At 50.5% G+C, this 18,785-nt stretch overlaps 2 protein-coding genes across 9 annotated transcripts in view; both read left to right on the forward strand.

The window, feature by feature from the left end:
* Positions 1 to 239: 239 nt before the first annotated feature.
* On the forward strand, positions 240 to 2,677 carry TMEM250 (transmembrane protein 250). 6 transcript variants are annotated; one of them, XM_087914555.1, is made up of 3 exons: positions 240 to 361; positions 1,661 to 1,903; positions 2,034 to 2,677. In XM_087914555.1, the coding sequence occupies exon 3, from the start codon at positions 2,170 to 2,172 to the stop codon at positions 2,587 to 2,589; it is 420 nt and encodes a 139-aa protein (XP_087770681.1). In that variant the 5' UTR covers positions 240 to 361; positions 1,661 to 1,903; positions 2,034 to 2,169; the 3' UTR covers positions 2,590 to 2,677. The 6 variants fall into 6 exon arrangements, with proteins under 6 accessions (XP_087770681.1, XP_087770679.1, XP_087770680.1 ...); XM_087914553.1 differs by having other exon boundaries at positions 1,699 to 1,903; XM_087914554.1 differs by having other exon boundaries at positions 240 to 303.
* Positions 240 to 18,785, forward strand: part of NACC2 (NACC family member 2) — a 51,181-nt gene continuing 32,635 nt past the window's right edge. For all 3 annotated transcript variants that reach the window (XM_026712415.2, XM_087914548.1, XM_087914549.1), the window contains exons 1-2: positions 240 to 303; positions 17,871 to 17,957. The gene's annotated coding sequence lies outside the window, so the exon portion shown is untranslated. The remainder of the gene's footprint in view (positions 304 to 17,870; positions 17,958 to 18,785) is intronic.

Here is an 18,785-nt window from a genome sequence, read left to right on the forward strand (position 1 = left end):
CTCCCCAGTCGGGAGGGGCAGTGCTAGTGGATGATGGGAGGGGGAATCCTCCCCGATCAGCGCGGATGGGAACTGGATTCCAAAGAGAGCAAACAGCCCCGCCCGCACCTGCGGCTCCGTTGCTAGGCGACGGCTTCCCCGGCGCGCGCGCGCGCGCTCTGTCCGCGCGCCCTGCCTCTCCCCACCCCCGGGAGAAACGGCGCCTGCTGATGACGCCATCGCCGCGCGCGGGCCCTTCCGCCGCCGGCCCGAAGGAAGGGGAGTCGCCGCGCCACCGCCGCCGCCATGGCCCGCAGACGCCCGGTGAGTCCTCCGCAGACGCCCCCTTCCCCAGCGCCGGCCCTCCCGACAACCCCGCGAGGTAGGCCGGGCCCAGCAGGTGGTTCTCGACACTCCCACCGCCCTGGCGGGACTGCAGGTCCCATCCTCCCCGCCGCAGGCGCTTCGGTCTCCTTTGGGGAAGCCGCCCCCTCCCTCCCTCCCTCCCTCCCGCCCAGGAACGGCCCGAGGCCTTTGGCTCCGCAGGCGGTGCGACCCGGGCCCTCCTCCTCCTCCCCCCACCCCCCGCCCGGGCTGAACCCGAGTCCGGGAAGCGGAGCGGGAGAACCTGGCCGGGTCCAAACCTGGCCCGAGATCAGCAGCGGCGGAAATTGGGGCTTCCTCCGGGGATGGGGGCGGGGTCTCGGCCCTCTCCTGAGGTTGGGGGTGGAGGGGAGGGCCTGGACGGAGCCTGGGTGCGAATCCTCCCCCTCTTTGCAACCAGGCTCTGCTTGCCCGTCTCTGTCAGCAAACGAGGATCCTAAAAACGACGTGATAATAATGGGGGGGAAGAAGAGTCCTCCTTTGGGTTCAGGCTCCAGGCTGGAGACCGGAGTGGCACCGAGTTCCAGTCCCGCCTTAGTTGGGAGACTTTGGCTGGTAGCCCAGGCGACTTTGCAAAGTGGGGGAAAGAGGAGGAGGAGGAGGAGGAGGGAGGCGTTCCAGTGCTATGGCTATTGGCTGCCCAGGGCGGATTCTTAAAATCATAAAAACAGGATTTAAGTTCGCAAGTGATGTGAGTGTATCTGAGCCACACGAAGGGGACCAGGCTGCTCTCCAAAGGCTCTTTGTGGAAATGCCACCTGAAGGGCTGAAATGGCCTCGGGAGACAGGGGGGGGGGGAAATGTACCGCGCAGAAGGGCCCTATAGCCCACCAGAGGAACAGGAGGGGAGGAAGCATCTCCAAAGAGAGACCCTCTCTAGTTTTGGAGGAAGCAAAATGGGGTTGGAGAGGAAAAGGCCTGACACGCTTGCAAGACGAGATTCTGTTATGGTTACTTTGAAGTGAAGTGTTTTAGCACTTTAGTAGTTGGTGAGTTTCATACCTGGACTACCTCGCAGGGCTGCGGGCAGGTGCAGATCCTGCTAGAAAAGAACAGGCCACCCTCCCCACCACTTTCACTCCCATCTCTTCCTTCCGATTAAATCGCACACGTCTTTTTTTTTTTTTTGTGCATCCGGTTGCCTAGAAGATGACACAGTTTCATCCACGTTCTGATTATCTTCTTTTCCCAACCCTTTGCCGGTCCTTTGGAACCCCCCACCCCAGTGGTGACTTAGTCTGAGAAGCTGAACGGGAACCTTACTTGTGCTTCCACCTTTCTTTCCCTGACTTTAAAGAATTCTGTATCCTCTGGTCTTAATTGATTTCCCTCCAGCCAGTTCCTGTGGCCCTTGGCTCTTGACCCGTGGCCTCGACAACTTTAAGCGTGGCTGGCTGAGGAGAGTTCTGGAAGTCGAAGTCCACAAGTCTTTAAAAGTTGCCAAGTTTGGTCTAGACTTTTGGGCCAATGCATCCGTGGCGACAGTGGCACACCTGCAGCCGTTGTGACCTTCCGAATCCCACTAAAGGGATTAATCCAGGTTGGTTTCTTGGTGGACCTGGTGCCTGGTAGCCCTGTGAAGAGTTATCGGGCTTGTGTCTTCAGCTCGGGGCTGGCTGTCCTCCTCTCCCTTTTCCTCAACCTCGCTCTCCTTCTCTTCCTTCCTGCAGGCAGCTTCCGTCTTGGCACGTCCAGGCCGTGTTCACCCTTCTGGCTCGCTGGCCTCCCCTCCCATCTTCACGGAAGCGGCCGGGGCCGCCCCCTGCCAGCCTGGCTCTCCAGTCCTGTAAAAACCCAGGTTGCCCGATGCCTGTCATTCCTATCCCACGGCGGGTTCGGTCTTTCCACGGGCCCCACACGACTTGCCTGCACTCGGCCTGCGGGCCAGTCCGGACCGCCCCTCTGGTGCGCACCAAGTACAACAACTTTGATATCTACCTGAAGTCGCGCTGGATGTACGGGGTGATCCGTTTCCTGCTGTACTTCAGCTGCAGCCTTTTCACTTCCGTCCTCTGGGTGGCGCTGGCGGCCTTGTTTTGCATTCAGTATCTCAGCATCCGGTTCTTCCTCCGCTTCCAGTACAAACTCTCTATCACCCTGCTGCTGTTGGGAAGGAGGCGGCTGGACTTTAGCCTGGTCAACGAGCTGCTCATCTATGCCATTCATGTCACCATGTTGCTGGTGGGTGGGCTGGGCTGGTGCTTCATGGTTTTCGTCGACATGTAAATAAAGGTCTGGAGGAGCCAGAGCCAGGGTGACTCTTGACCTGGGGGTCAGACCCCTCTCTGACCCTTCCTCCACTCTCCTCCTGTAATTCTCTCTCTCTCTCTTTCTCCTCCGTCACTCGAGGTTACTTCGCTTATGATATAGGCAGGTTGGCTTGTAAAAGTCAGTGGAGGCCAATGTTTCTCAGGAAGGCTGGCACCTGATGTTGCTATTGATTACACACACACACACACACACACACACACACACACACACACTAACAGGGAAACAGTTTGCTGGCCTCTTTGTGGATCCTGCATCGTATTGTTTCCCTTCTGCTATTCGGTCCATGGGAGTAATCTCTTGAGCTCTCTCGTTGGGTCAGTCGTCTTTGTTCATTTAATATCCCGGAATATTTTTTGTTCGTCAAATGCGTTTTTAGAAATTTCTCTCCTCCCCACAGGGTGTGTGTGTGTGGCGGGGGGGGAAGCCTAGTCATAATTTTAACTTTTTCTTCAGCGGCCTTGTTTCATTTTGCAGTTGCTGGCGAGCAGCCTCTAAGTTTAGCCTTCGAAGGAGGCATGGGTGCTCACGTGTGATCGTGTCTTGTACAATACGGGCAACGGTAGGGGGTCGTGTTGCCTTTATGTCCCCCTTGTGCAGGTCAGGCTGAAGATTGTGGGGTGAGCCCCTTAGTAATATAGATAAGGAGTAAAAAATGCATAAACGGTGATAAGGAGTAAAATTGGATAAACAGTGATAAGTAAAAATGGATAAACGGTGATAAGGAGTAAAAACAGAAAAACGCTGCTGTTCTCTCTCTCTCTCTCTCTCTCTCTCTCTCCCTCCCTCCCTCCCACTCTCTCTCTCTCCTCCCTCTCTCCTTTCCTTGTCTCCCTCTCCCTTCTCCCTCCCTCCTTCATTCTCATTCACACAGTGCACAGAAAGTTGCAATAGTTTATGCATTAAAGCTGAAGGATGCTGCTGGAACCGGTGTAATATGGGAGATAAATAATTGGGCTGCGAGTTACAATGTCTCAGGTTCAGGTCTTATTTTTGGCCAGAATTTAACAACTGGATTCGCACAACTCACTTATCCTTCGGCCCGGGTTAATGAAACAGGGTGGTTGGCATCATAGCACCTGCTGCGTGTGCCAAGAAACCGTATTGCATCTTAACAATGTGTTGAAGCAACCAACAACTGAGGCCCTTTCCCAGGTGGAATTATGGATGGTAACCTTTTGAACCTAACTTGGTGCATTAAGCAAATACAGCCTTCATGTGGAGTTGACTTTAGTAATCTACAATTCCCTGCTTATCAGCCCATCCGCAGTTTCTCTCAGATTGTGGCCTGTATCATGGAGCCATGGGGGTCAAAATAAGGACAACATACGGGTTGCCCTTACGACATCCCAATATGTCTTCTTTGGCATCCATGTGGTGGGCAGGAAATCCTGTTGCATATACACAGCCTCTTGTGCATATGAACATACACATAGGAGCCATGGTGCTTCTGTTCAGCAGAGGAGCCCTCCAAGGGCGGGTAAGAAACTCACACACACACACACAAAATGGAAATCTTTCTTTCCTGCTCAAAAACATTGGGTGAAAGATGGTCTACTCCCTTTCTTACGACCCTGCAGTCCCTTAATTCGGGATAGTGTCAGGGCAACTGAATGGAGCTGAGCGTTTAATGGCTAGATGCCCTTCCTGACACCTATGCGGGAGTTCACAGCAGATGGTTTTTCCTTGTGCCAAGATAGAAAATCTGCTGCTACCAAGGATTGAACCCACAACCTTCCCAGGGGGCAAGGGAAGCAAGGGTCTTTACCACTAAACCATCATGCTGCCTGCCTCCCTGCCTATCTATCTATCTATCTATCTATCTATCTATCTATCTATCTATCTATCTATCTATCTATCTATCTATCTATCTATCTATCTATCTATCTATCTATCTATCTATCTATCTATCTACATTTATCTATCTATCCATCTATCTTATCTATCTACATTATCTGTCTGTCTGTCTGTCTGTCTGTCTGTCTATCTATCTATCTATCTATCTATCTACATTTATCTATCCATCTATCTTATCTATCTATCTACATTATCTGTCTATCTATCTACATTATCTGTCTGTCTATCTATCTATCTATCTATCTATCTATCTATCTATCTATCTACATTTATCTATCCATCTAATCTATCTACATTATCTGTCTATCTACATTATCTGTCTATCTATCTATCTATCTATCTATCTATCTATCTATCTATCTATCTTATCTATCTACATCTATCTATCATCTGTCTCTCCAATTGTGTATCAATCTATTGATCCATTTATTCAACTTCTGTCTATATCAGTCGGTCCATTGTCTTTCTGTGTGTGTCTCTCTCTCTCTCTATTCTTTCTATCTATTTCTCTGCCTACCGACCTATACATCTATCTATCCAGACACAAACTTCCAGAATTCCCCCAGCCATTAGGTGTGGATTTCAATTCCTAGAATTCCCCAGCCAACGTGTGGAGTGCAATTCTTATTGATGGCCATGCTGGCTGGGGAATTCTGGGAGCGGAAGTTCTTGGAAATTCTCAAGATTGGGAGACTTTGCCCTAAAAGGCAGCAGAGAGTTACTGCGATCTTTTCTCTCGACTCTTGCTCCTTCCGCTACTCCTTGAGAGAGAGAGAGAGAGAGATCTCAAATGCACCTTCCTCTTCCTGCACCTGCATTGCCCTTGAAGGATTCTCCCCACTCACCTTCCCCAATTCAGCCCTCTGACTGAGCTCAACATCTCCTCCTCCGCCCCAAAGCCAAGCTCCCCTGCCTGTGTGCTTAGTTTGAAGGCTGCCAGTGTCGTGCTGGGTTTCCCCTGCGGCAGTTAAAGGACGCTTCTCGGGGCAGCTCCATGCAGAGGTGGGCCTGGAAGGGCGGCTTCAGCCTCTGCCTGCCAAGCTGTGATACTGAGCCTCCCAGGTCTGCATCACGCAGCACCAGCCTTGCCGCTATGCAGCAACCCCGTTTCTCCTGGGTGCAGTCCCAAGCTTTGCCTGGTATGCAGAATAAACACAGCCGCTGCTGCGTGAGGAACCTGGCTCCCTGTTCCCACCAGGGGACGAGCGAGGGGAGGGGCGGGATCTCAAGGCTGTCCTCCTCCAGCCTTGTTCTCGAAAGTAATCGGGGGTCTGGAAGGGACGGGGGAGGCAGGGCAGCTAAGGCGCTGCCTGGTTTTGGCCGTGGGGAACTTGGCTCTGGGTGAGAATCGCCTTCCTGAAGCTAAGGCCAGAGGAAGGCGGGGAGGGAAATAAAGAGGAGGAAGGGAAAGGGAAAAAAAGAAGGAAAGGAAGATGGTAGAGATAAGAGAGAGGGAGGAAGGGATTGCAACTTCCATTGCTAATTGAGCGGCCATTAAGTGAGTTGCGTCTTAGTTTACAATGTTTTTGCCAGGGGGTTCATTAAACGGACCATGCATTCCTGAATCAAATCCAGTTTCGCCCCTTGAAGCCGGTTGCAAAATTTGCCACTAGAAGAACCCCGTGTAGTTTGGGAAGCTGGCACGATTCCGAGGTTAGCGTAATGGGCATTGCTGCTTAAATGCATCCAACTGCAGCTAAATTGATAGGCTAAAAGGCCTTTATTTGGAACCACAGTGACAAGCCCAGAAACGAAAGCATTTTTTTTTTTTTGCTTTGGCTTTTTGCAAAGAGCCATCCCTGCTGGGCAGGGTCTCAGTGCAAAAAGGGTTTGTTTATTTTATGGTTGACTTGATTTCTGCGGCCATCTGTCTCCCCATTGAGTGACTCTGGGCAGTTTACCACAAAATCAAGGTGGGTTTTTTTTGCTGTAGGTGATAATCCGTGGACACGTTTTCACTCTCCTGACTTCCTAAAATGGCCATGCAGCTTAATAGAGTAGAGTGAATAGAGTAGAATATAGGAAATTTAGAATAGAACAGAACAGAACAGAACAGAATAGAATAGAATAGAATAGAATAGAATATAGGAAATAGAAATAGAATAGAATAGAATAGAATAGAATAGAATAGAATAGAGGAATTAGAATAGAGAGTAGAATATAGGAGAATAGAATAGAATAGAATAGAATAGAATATAGGAAATAGAATAGAATAGAATAGAGGAATTAGAATAGAATAGAATATAGGAAATAGAGTAGAATAGAATAGAATAGAAGAATTAGAATTGAATACAATAGAATATAGGAAATAGAGTAGAATGGAATAGGATAGAATAGAATAGAAATAAAAATAGGAATAGGCATAGAAATAATAGGATAGAATAGAAATTAGAATAGATTAGAATTGTTTCGTCGTAGCTGCAGTTTGGGGTCATTGATATGACTGTGGAGTCTCCCCGTTTTAATACCACAACTTTCCCAAATAGCCAGGCATTCCCTTTACCCAGCAGCGCGCCTCACGCAACGCATTGTGGGCTACGTTGGCGTGCAGATTTGGGACGAAGCAGATCAGGAGTCTGCCCGCCCTTAAGGCTGGGGATTTGAGGGCATCGGAGGGCAGGGGTGGGGGGTGGGGAGAGGCTGGCAGCCCCTGCAAGCGAAGGGCAGCGAAAGGGCACCGGGCAGGACAGATCCCTTTCCTTGGATTCCGGCCGACTGCGGTCATAGCAGGGTTTGCCTTTCTTCCATGCTCTTCCTCTGCCCTCTCCTGCTGCGCTCAAGCTGCACCATAATTCACGTTGATGCCGAGAGCCCCAGTGCAGCGATACCCAAGAAGAAGCTTTGAAAACAAGGAAGGGGGGGCGTGAGTGGGTGGGAGAGGCTGCCCTGTCCCTTCTGCACACTGGATCTGCCAAACTGCCTGAGGTTTCATCCTGCTTTTCTGCAAAAGTACAACCTTCCTCCCTGGTTCCCCTCCACCTCCTTTAATTCCTTTTTTTCCCCAGTTTCTCCTTAGTCCCCGAGAAAGCCAGCAAAAGGAGATACTTGGAAGGCTCCGGCTGGTGCAAATGGCAGCGTCCTCCCTCCCGTCTCCCCACGGCTTTTGGGTGCTGGAGGTGGCGGGAGGAGGGGTGCTGATCCATGCAGCCCCAGGCACAGACCTTTGCCGCTGTGTGTGCGTGTGTGTGTGGGGGGGGCGCCTGTCAGACTCCGGCAGCCCGAGTCCTGCTGTTTGGGTGACCTTGGTGATCTCTCGTCCCCGGAGCACGTGAGACTGTTTGGACCAAGGAGGGAGCTGGCACCGGTCCCTCCCAAGCCTGTTTGTTCAGCGTTCGATGCATCTTGTGGGCCGAGGAGGCTGGGAGAGGGTTGTTTAGCTGCCTGGAGCAAGGCCAGAGGTTGGGGGTGGCTGGCTGGGTGGATGCAGCTCTCTGAGGCTCTTTGTTCCTGGCCCAGTTTACGGTGCCCGTCCCTGGAAGCTGGGCTCCACGCAGGGTTGGGTGCTAAAGCCATTATCTCTTGGAGACGCAGGGCAGGCGGTGGGATTTCGTTATCAATCTGGACACTGAATCCTCCCTCCCCCAGCCTTGAGCCCCGCAGGCCTATAATTTTCCACTCTTCTTCTGCCTTGCACTTTTTAAATAAATGTTTATTATCTGGACGGTCGGTTGCCAGGGGAAGCCAAGGCGGCGGGTAAAAACCTTGTGCTCTTTTTTTTTTCGTTCTGCCTGCGCCGAGTTAATCATGCCCGTTTTTTTTTTTGTTTTCCTTGGCGTTTTATCTTCTTCCTGGGATCTCACTAAAACCTGGGCCGTTTGAGGCCAGTTTCTTTCTCTTCCCTCCCTCCAAAGAAGAGAGGTGATATATATTGGAGACTAGGGATCACAAAGTATTTTTGGGGCACGGATTTGCAAGAATGGTTCCAAAATCCTCGCTTTGTTTGTTTGTTCGTTTGGCGTTTTTTGGGGATAACAAACCATTCATCCCATTTGTAGTTTGGCCCTGTGGAAAAGAGATTTGGGGTGGAGAGTCCGTTGAAAAGAATATCAGAAATCCACCAGTTTGACTTCCTGAACCCTTTTGCCTTGCAGGTCAAGGGACACCACCACTGTCATCACATGCTTACTTAAATGAGAGTTCGGGCCTTAGCAAAAGCACTTAGCGGCTTATCTACAGCTTCCCAGTGCTTGACAGACGCTGAGCTGCCTTTTATTTTGCTGAGTTATTCAGGTTTTTGGGGTTTTTGTTTTTTTTTGAGGTTAAGGACTTTACAGACTTTTTCAAACTTTTAAGAAAAATGTCCAGGTTTTTGTGTTCCATCGCTATTAACCACTTGCACTTGAAGTCCTTGGGTTTCAACGTTACAGGTAGTAGACCTTGACTTACAACCATAACAGAGAACATTTGTTGTTAAGGGATGCAATCGTTAGGTGAGGCATCGGGCTAGAAAGCAGGAGAGGTGAGTTCAAGTCCCGCCTTGGCCATTGAAGCCTCTCGGCAATCTTTGGCCCAGTCGCCAGGAGACAGTGAGTTCTAGTTCCACATTAGCCAGTCCTTGTCTCTCAGCCCAACCCACCTCGTAGGGTGGTGATTGTGGGGGAAGATAGGAGGGGGGAAAGTGCGTTGATATGGTTCCCGCTTTGAGTTTATTTGTAAAAATAATAAAGATGGGATAAACTAAAAAAATAATATAATAACCATCACACAACCATACCCAAATGTATGTTGCAGTTGTGGTGCGAGCCAACACAATCATTTCCTGTAACGTATGTGGGATTGAGCTCTGCCATTCAAAAAATAAAATAAAATCGATTTTGCAGGATATTGTTGACTGCAGTTAAACAATTTAAAATACACACGGCTGAATGGCTAAGGGAACCTTTTCAGCCATCTACAGTTAATCAAGCTAGGAAACTATTAATAAGGTCAACTTATTGGGTTTTTTTTCCTTATCAGTGTGAACTTTGACTGGGAAATTTTATCTGGATACAATCCAGTTGGATTCATTTCAAGAAAGAATCCAGTGAAAAGTATAACTGTTTAAGGGCGTTTAAAGACTCTGCCTTCCAGTTATGAACAAATTTGGGGGGAATTTAGCAACCAAAATGGATGCTGGATTCCAAAGATCGCAGAAGGTCAGGTTGGTTGGGACTTCCCTCCTAGCACTGATGATGTTACCTAGTTGGGTCATGAAACATCTGCAAGGAGACGGCCAAGCTCAGGGACCACCAAGGATGCCATAGAAAGGAATTGGTTCTTTCCTTGTTTTTGAAGGGCACCAGTTTCTTCCATGTTTGAGGTCACTTGCAGTTATTTAAACATCTCCCACCTCAAAGCAAAGAGGGGGGTCTGCAAGGAGCACCCCAATTTCCCTTCAAAGCATTCTGCCCCTTGAGCAAAGATCGGGGTTCAGAAGGGGAGACACCCCCCCCCTGGGTACTTAGTGAGTTTTTACTCTGAGCAGGAGAGAGGGTGGATTGGAGGACCTCAAGTGTCCCTCTTCAGTTTATGTAGCCCGCCTTTCTGTTATTCTGGTGGTAAATTGATCCGATTGGCCTCGAAAGCATCCTCCAGATTTGGCTATAAATGCCACTTAATGACCACGAAAGTTAGCTTCTTGCTGTGATCCCGGGGATCGATTTCCGAGAGCAGAGCCGTCCTAACCCTGCAAACGTTTCGCTCTTCCTTCCTTCCAAGTAGCTTCTGGCTCTCCCCTCCATCTAAATATATCCAGGTTTATCCATATTCCTCCCTTAATTTCCCTCTTCTCCGCTAGCCTTTTTCTGCCGGCTTCTAATAATAGCTTGAGACTTGAAATATGGATGCCTTTTGAACTATTCCTTGTCATGTCATCCATCAGATCCCTATCTACAATCCTTCATTAAATTGAAGCGTACATTTCATCCTTGCTTCTTGGAATATTAATGTTTCTCCCGGTTAAAATGCTCGGCGAATATTCATGAAGCGGGGAAGTTGATTGGGGCGGGTGGGGAAAAGAAATCAATGAATCCGCCAGCGGTGATGTCACTTGAGCACTAATCAAGGATGCTATTAAAGAGAAAAAAAGAAACGGCTAATTAAATTGATCGCGGGGGGGGAGAGGGGGAGGCGTTAATTTGCACCGAGGGGGGTCCAAACCGGGCGTACCTTTTGGTATTCTTCAGCAGCCTTGCATGGACAAGGGGAAGATGGTGAGGCGGGCACATAAAACCAAAACTATCGTTATGCCTTCTGCAAAGAAAATGGGTTCACGGCCAGCCTTCCACATGCAATCGTTCATTTAGCGACTCTTGCTTAGCAGTGCAAATCCGGGAAGCCTCTGCAAGCCTCGGGTGGCCGAAAAAAAAGGCCCGTTCTGGTATTTCCAGAAGACCTGTTTTTTGGCTTCCCGGGGCTGCAGAGGCTTCCCCCGAGCCTCCAGGAGGGCGAAAAAGGCCTCAAGCGGGCCAAAAATCCGTTGGGAGGCGCACACATGCACAGTGCAGGTAAGGGTTTGGGGGTTGCGTGCGCATTGCATTGTGGGTGCCGGCACACGAGTGCTCCTTTGGCCCACCACAGCAAAAAGGTTCTCCATCACTGCCCTAGACCGTTTCATGAGGGTAGAAGTACCCAAATTCTGCGACCGTTCCTCCTATGGTTTAGACCCCCGGCCCCTTCATCATTCCTGTTGCTCTTCCTTGCGCGGTTTCCAGAGCCTTAACGGCACATGGCAGGAACTCTTTTAACCATCCCATTAAATGTTTAACCCATGTCACGCAACAAGTGTGAGGGCCACATTCTGTATCTTGGTCAACCCGTTTAATAAGCTTGCGCCATTTTTTGTTTGTTTGGTTGTGGGGTTTTTTGTTTTTGCAGTGGGTTGAGGCTTTGTTTCAAAGATTGGCGTGCAAACTCACCCCACTCACGGCAGAAAGGAACAGGATTTTGTTACAGAGTTTTGTGGCATGATAACCCTGGGTAGATTAGCACAACACAACAATCACCAGTCTTAATATTTAACTGGAATACACAGGCCGTAGATCCGTAAGCTGTTTAGACTGAGCCTTGGCACCAGGCTGAGTGAGAGATAGCTCTCCAGACGCATGTTGAGACATGTCCAGATACGACTAAACCTGCCCAGTGTGCTGCTCCCTGCCACCTGCCCTGCCTTCAACCTTTGTCTTCGGGTTATTTATGACACAGGAGAAGAATGACAGGTAGATTTTGCTCGGTGGTTGTTACAAGCACCCTTCTACGGTTACCGTCATGTCACCCGTTGAACCGAAGGTGAGGTTGCAAAGAAAACCAAGCCGGATAGCGAGTGAAAAAGATCTGATTCAGGGGGGGAGGGAATAAAATCACAACCCCTGGCACAGAATTGTGGGTGAGTAGCATGATGCAGTTTGTGCCCCTTCGAACTGGACAGTTTGTGGGGTATTATAGGAGAGGAGCCTGCTGTGCTGGAAGGCGGAATTAAAACGCGTCATCAGTTTGGAATCCTTGCGTTTGCCACAGGAGACCTGAGTCGATTCTTACCCAGAGCCAATTTAGCTTTGACCAGAGTCAACTGGTCAAAGTGGGCATCTATTACAAGGGTGAGGGTGGATGCTCCTGGAGTTGGCAGTCAGGCTAAGTGGGCACCCTGGGATTGTGCCCGCAGGATGGGGGTCCCCAGATCCAAAAGGGAAGCCCACCTTGGTTAAACCCGGCAGCAGCAGAGAAGAAGACATCCCGGCTGGGGTTCCTCAAACTGCCTCTCCCCCCCCCTTGGAACAAAGCCAGGATGCTAACAAAGGCAACCCCAATGAGTCAGTGTGTGTGTGTGCCATTCACACAGCCACCTGGGGAACAAGCCAGGGTAGCATGAATGTGTGAATGCAAAACTCTTGGGAGCTTTCCCTCTTTGGCCACCTGGGAATAAGCCCCCCCCCCCCAAATCTCACCGACTCTCTGAGCATCCAGGCGGGCCCGGGGGTGGGTTCCTTGCCTGCTGCTGGGACCCCAGAAGGGGGCTGGGGGCTCCCTAGAGAGGCTGCGGGGGAATCCGTCTCACAGGGCAGCGATCCCTTGGAAGCGGACCCGGCGGGCTCCCTCCTTCCCACGGCTGGAAGGTCCTTCCCGTTTGGGGGTGGTGGTGGTGGTCGTGCGAACGCAGCCGCCGGGGAGTGTGTCTTTTCCCGACACGTGTCAGTGCCTTGTGGGGAAGGGGGGGTGGAAATGAGGTCCCCTCGCCAAGACTCCCCTCGCTAAGCGGCCGGGTGCGTGTTTCCCCGGATGGCGCGGCCGGGGAGGATGGGCTTTGTGGTCCCGGCGCAGGGAGGAGGGGGGGGGCTCCGGGCTCCGCCCCGCCTCGCCCCTCCACCCCCAAGGCTCGGCCGTCCCCTCCCGGCCGCGGGAATCACTTCCTGCCGTCTGCCCGGGAGGAGGAAGGGAAGGACCGCCGGCCGCTCCCCGGGACCTGCCCGCCCGGCCGCCCGCCCGGTAAGAGGAGCCTCCCGCGCCAGCCCCGGGGAAGGGGCGCTGGGGACCCCCGGCCGCGTCGCCCTTCCCAGCTGGAGGAGACTCCAGGTGTCCCCCCTCCACCCCGTGGCCCATCATCCCCTGCCTGGCCGGTGGGACTAGGCAGCCGGGATCCGAGGCTGTTGGCGGGCGGGAGTGGGTGGGTGGGGGGTCTGCGGTGCAATGGACCCTGCAGGGGCTTCCCGCGCTCCCAACCAGGCAATCGCCTCCTCCCCTCCCCTTCCCACTCCGGGCCCTGCAGGGAGCAGCTGCTCGGACCCCTCTCCGCCCCCCCACGAGAGCTTGGCTGGAGGTCTTTCGGCCCCGGCTCCCCTTGGGGCCGCCCCGCATCTTTCCTCGGCCCGGGCGGGAAGGCTGCGGTTTCTCTCGGCTCGGAAGTTCACCGGTCGGTCCCCCTTGGCCAGCTCGCCTTCTCCCCGCATTGAAGGGGCAAGAAATGCAGCGGGAGGCGGGGTGTGTGTGTCTGTCCTGGTTTAAAACTGGCCACCATCACCCGCTTTCAGACTTTGGGGTCCACCTCCTGCCTTTTCCTAGTTCTCCCTCCCTCCTCTTCCTCGCCTGGGAAAGGTTCAAAGTATAACCAATCTATCTCTCCCTCCCTTTCTACCCTTCCTTCTTTCCTTCCTTTCCTTTCCTTTCCTTCCTTCCTTCCTTCCTTCCTTCCTTCCTTCCTTCCTTCCTTCCTTCCTTTCCTTCCTTCCTTTCCTTCCTTTCCTTCCTTCCTTCCTTCCTTCCTTCTTTCCTTTTTCCTTTCCTTTCCTTCCTTCCTTCCTTCCTTCCTTCCTTCCTTCCTTCCTTCCTTCCTTCCTTCCTTCCTTCCTTCCTTCCTTCCTTCCTTCCTTCCCTTCCTTCCTTCCTTTCCTGTCTTCCTCTCTCTCCCTCCCTCCCTTTCTTTCCCTACTAATGGGAGTTGGGTCTTGTATGCAGGTCATTCTCAAGTTACAACCAGTCATTTACTGACCATTCAAAGTTACAAACGGCATGTTTTATGACCTTTTTTTTCCGCACGTAATGACCGTTGCAGCATGGTCCCACGATCCAAATTCAGACCCTTGGCAAGCTAATTCATATTTATGACAGTCCTGCAGTGTCCTGAGCGTGAGTGTGTGTGTGTGTGGTGTGATTCCCTTTTGGACCCTTCTGATGAATAAACTCAATGGGGGGGAGGGAGCCAGATTTACTTAACAACCATGTTACTCACTTAACGATTCATTTTAACAACTTGGAGGAAAGGCCGTAAAATCGGGGCGGAATTCCCTTAAGCCCTGTCTCGCTTGGCAGCAGAAATTTTTGGGTTGAATTGAGCTGGTTGGTGGAGGGCTACCTCCGTGTGCAACATGAATGCGCCTCTCGAAGGTAAATTGGGTGGGGTGGGTGTTTTATTAGAAATGTGGGGAATTGTTCTCCGCTTCCCCACTTCAGACCTGGTGCCGCCATGGATCCAGGGTTTGCTTAAACCCCGTTCGCCCTCCAGCTGCAGTTTCAACGTCGCATGGACTGACTTCATCCAGCATTAAAAGCCAGGAAATCGCATTAAGCTTTAATGGGATGTTGTAAACTCCGTCCTTTTAGCCTCAGTTTGGCTCCGCTCCCAAGGCCGGCGCAGTACAAGCAGTCCTTGTTTAGCAACTGCCTTGCTTAATGACTGCTTGGCGTTAACGACAGCAATGAAAGCATAATTTTATGCCCTCCCCCCTCACATTTGCAGTCTCTGAAGTCTGTAAAGCAAACAGAAGCGGAAGTAAGGACAATTGCAGTTTAACCAAGCGATCGAGTTGCCTCCTCCAATTGTGGTCCCTAAATGAGGACTTGTAGTTAGATCATAGGCACAGTCACTGCTCCACTTAGTGACTAAATTGCTGGCCCCAATTTTGTTCGCTAGGTGAGGACTACCTATGGCTAAGTTAACTAGAGCTGGAAAGTTAACTAAGTTAACTAAGAGCTGGAAAGCCAGGTTCAATCAAACCCCCTCCAGCCAGGAAGCCCCCCACCCCCCCGGGTGAGTTTGGGGCAGTCGCTCTCCTTCCTCCCAGTCCTTTAGGGTAGGGGTCGCCAACCTTTTGGACCTCAGGGACCACCAAACTCATCATTTTAAATCCCACGGACCAGAGACCCTGGAAAAATCCCCAAAAATGTCTGCCAGAGAATTCCCCACCCCATTTTCCTACCAATCAATCATTGTTTATTTGGGATGGCAGGATACTGTTTCCAGTTCCGTTCTACGGGGTGTGGGGAGAGACTTTTGGCTTCATGCAAGGAAAGCAGCAGAAGCCTTTCTTTCTCTCCCCCAAACTCCGCCAGAAATGAGTCTTTGTGATTAATTGGATTAATTGCTGTGGGGGTGACATTTCTGGCACTTTTTTTCATACCCCATGTGGCCACCTTCTTGGGACTCCAAATCATATGCTCCCGTCCCCACCCCAATCCTTCCGCTCAGCCCTCCAGGGCCTGGAGCCAAAAGAAATTTCCACCTATAATCGCCCTGAGCAGGAAGAAGTCCATCCCAGGTCGATAAAATCAAGAGCTGCATGATTTTCGATTTCTGCCAAATTGGTCTTTTCTCTTCTGAACATCCAGACCTTTTTTCTTTCCTTTCCTTTCCTTTCCTTTCCTTTCCTTTCCTTTCCTTTCCTTTCCTTTCCTTTCCTTTCCTTTCCTTTCCTTTCCTTTCCTTTCCTTTCCTTCCCTTCCCTTCCCTTCCCTTCCCTTCCCTTCCCTTTTCTTTTTTCTTTTTTTTTTTCTTTTCTTTTCTTTTTGGCAATGGCTACTAATTCTGGTTTTGGAGCAAGGCGAGGATGCAAGCTGGACAGAGTTTCCCTTTTAAGCGCCGCCCCATCCGACGTTCAGTGAATCCTGCTCACTCCGCTTGCCGGAAATTGACTGGGATGGTCACAAGTGGGGATCAACGCAACCGTTATAAACAATCTAACCCTAACCCTCTTTTATTCTGCATTTCTCCGGGTCTGAGTGTGTTCCTGAACACGCTGCGGTTTAAACAAACAAAAAAAAAAAGGCATTTGCCGTCCCATGAGGGTTGTTTTGAACTGGCTCAGCTGCTCCGGTAATGTTGTCCTGCAGCAAGAGTACACGCTGAACTTCTCTCCATGAGCGTCCGTGAGCCAACGGCCAAGTACAGGAGCACTTAAAAATGACGTGTCCGTTACACATTGCTTCGCTAATTGGAATGCTCCAGGAGGCCTTTTGCAAAGCTGGGCGAATTGAAGCCCTGGCCACCGTCCCAACGGTTGCCTTGTGACCTGGGTAATTGATGCTCGGGGTACATCCTTTTACCTCGCTAGCTGAAATATTAAAGAGCTCTCGCAGTTGGATTTGGTCAACAGAATGAAATTTACGGCCTCCTCCGGGTCAGGGTAGAATTGATATTCCAGAGCTTGGGCAAAATTAAGTTTCTTCCTGTCCTGCAGCTTCTTGGAAGTTTCTTGGAAGGGATAAACATTTTGCATCCAAAGATGGGAAAGACATCTGGATGCGCATAAAAATCTTTGATTTCGAGAAAAATAACATAGGGTAGCACCACCACCACCACATCTGCAAGAAAACAACCAATCTCAGGGAGCTCCAAGAACCCACCCTCCTCCTCCTCCTCCTCCTCCTCCTCCTCCTCCTCCTCCTCCTCCTCCTCCTCCTCCTCCAAACCCCACTCCCTAGTAGCACTGATGATGATACCTATTTGGGTAGCGAAACGTCTGCAAGGAAACCACCGAGTTCAGAGAGCAGCAAGGATCCCTCGCTGTCCAATTAAAAATGCCTCTACTTTCTCCAAAGTTTCCAGAACTGGGTGGGATTCTGGGTATCGAAGTCCACCTCATTTTGCCGTTGTGCCGAGGTAGAAGCACTGATGGCTGTGGAGAGAATGGTGCATCAGTTAAAGTGTACAAGGGGTGTGTCTCTGTGTGTGTGTGTGTGTCAACTGAGAAGGTGAAGCCTAGGAGAATTGGGGCGGGTTGTGCGGGGCTTAATCTTTCTGTGAGTTCGACCGTTCGTTCATTCGCCTCGCTGGCTTCCTTTGCGTTTTGCTAAGCGGGGCTGCGAAGCCAGAGCCGCCGTCTCCCGGGGATGGGAGCCTACCCAGAGTTGTTTTCTTCCCACTTTGGTTTCCAAGTGACACGCTCGCTCTGCCTTTTGGAAGCGCATCTCGCGCCCTGCCAGGTTTCCAGTGAGATCATTTGCAAAATATGTTTCTCAGCCTGTTGCAGGCAGGCAGGCAGGCAGGTTTTTTTATCATCTTTTTATCATCATCTCGCTCGGCTGATGCTCATTTATTGAGAGCAGCCATGATTAGCCAGGGATCTCTGTGAGGTTTGCTTTCCATACCACCACCACCTCCCCCCAAAAAACCCCTCACGCTGCAAAGGACCGGCGTGGAAATCCTCGGAATAATTAAACTGTGTGCGAAGTCTGTACCGTGTGTGTGTCATTTTTAGAAAACACAGCCTCCCAGCTCCTTGGCGTGGACTCCATAATGGCTTTTCCAGGTGATCCTCAACTTACAAAGTGACCGAAGTCACAACGGTTCTGAAAAACGTGACTTAGGGCCGTTTTTTTCACACACCATCAGTGTTCAGATGCTGACTCACACTATGACGGTCGTGGTGTCCCAGGGTCCTGCAGTCACCTTTTGCGACTGTCGGACAAGCCAAGTGCATAACCACCATGTGACTCCCTTGAACAACGGTGGCACAGAATGGGGCAAAACTAACCCCCGTCTTGCTTAACGACAGAAATGTTGGACTCCGTCGCGGTTGTAATTCATGTACCTCCATTTCATGCGGGAGGTCATCTCTCATGGATGGGTGAAACCTTGCGAGATTCCTTCTCCTTTTGTAACTTGATGTCGTCTTGTCTGCTCCCCACACCCCCAGATCCCATTTCATCCCCGCTGAGGATCCTGAGCGATCTGCCTGGGATCCAGTCCTCCACGAGAGAAGCAGAACTGCTGAAGAGAGAAGGTGAGGGAGGCCTCCGCCATCTTCATACCAAAATTCAAAGAGGTTGCTGTTCAGAGTATTGCGGCGTAAATTCAGCGCCAGAAAAGTGAGCGCAGATGGCTGAGGTTTCATTTAACTTCTTTATAAACACGAGTAGGGTAGGGTAGGGTAGAGTAGAGTAGAGTAGAGTAGAATAGAATAGAATAGAATAGAATAGAATAGAATAGAATAGAATAGAATAGAATAGAATAGAATAGAATAGAATAGAATAGAACTGGAATGGAATGGAATGGAATGGAATGGAATGGAATGGAATGGAATGGAATGGAATGGAATGGAATGGAATAGAAAATATGGAATGGAATGGAATAGAATATAGGAATTAGGATAGGACAGGACAGGACAGGACAGGACAGAACAGAACAGAACAGAACAGAACAGGAATGGAATGGAATGGAATGGAATGGAATAGATAATATAGAATGGAATGGAATAGAATATAGGAATTTGGATAGGATAGGATAGAACAGAACAGAACAGAACAGAACAGAACATTTGAGCATGAGGACCGGTTGCAGGTCCCTTTTTTTCAATGCCGTCATAACGTTGAATGGCTGCTGGAGTTCCAGACCACCAATTGAAGACCACCCCACAGTATCCCAAGCTGCATCTATATATGCGTCTAACTTCAGATTGTCCCTAAATGAACGCTTATAAATCGAGGACTACCTCTCTGGGTTCCGTAAATAATTCCTCATGGATGTCTCTCCTTCCCCCATTTGCATTTCTAAGCGGGGTGGGGGGGAGGAGAATTGTGCCTATTTTGGCTCAACATCCACCCACCCACCC

The sequence above is a fragment of the Pseudonaja textilis genome, chromosome 17 (genome assembly GCF_049901715.1).
Source record: "Pseudonaja textilis isolate UNSWEBS1 chromosome 17, rPseTex1.2, whole genome shotgun sequence".
Taxonomy (NCBI): domain Eukaryota; kingdom Metazoa; phylum Chordata; class Lepidosauria; order Squamata; family Elapidae; genus Pseudonaja; species Pseudonaja textilis.

What these genes read in the sequence shown, in the direction of transcription:
- TMEM250 (XM_087914555.1), top strand. Translation starts at nt 2,170, where the DNA reads ATGCCTGTCATTCCTATCCCACGGCGGGTTCGGTCTTTCCACGGGCCC.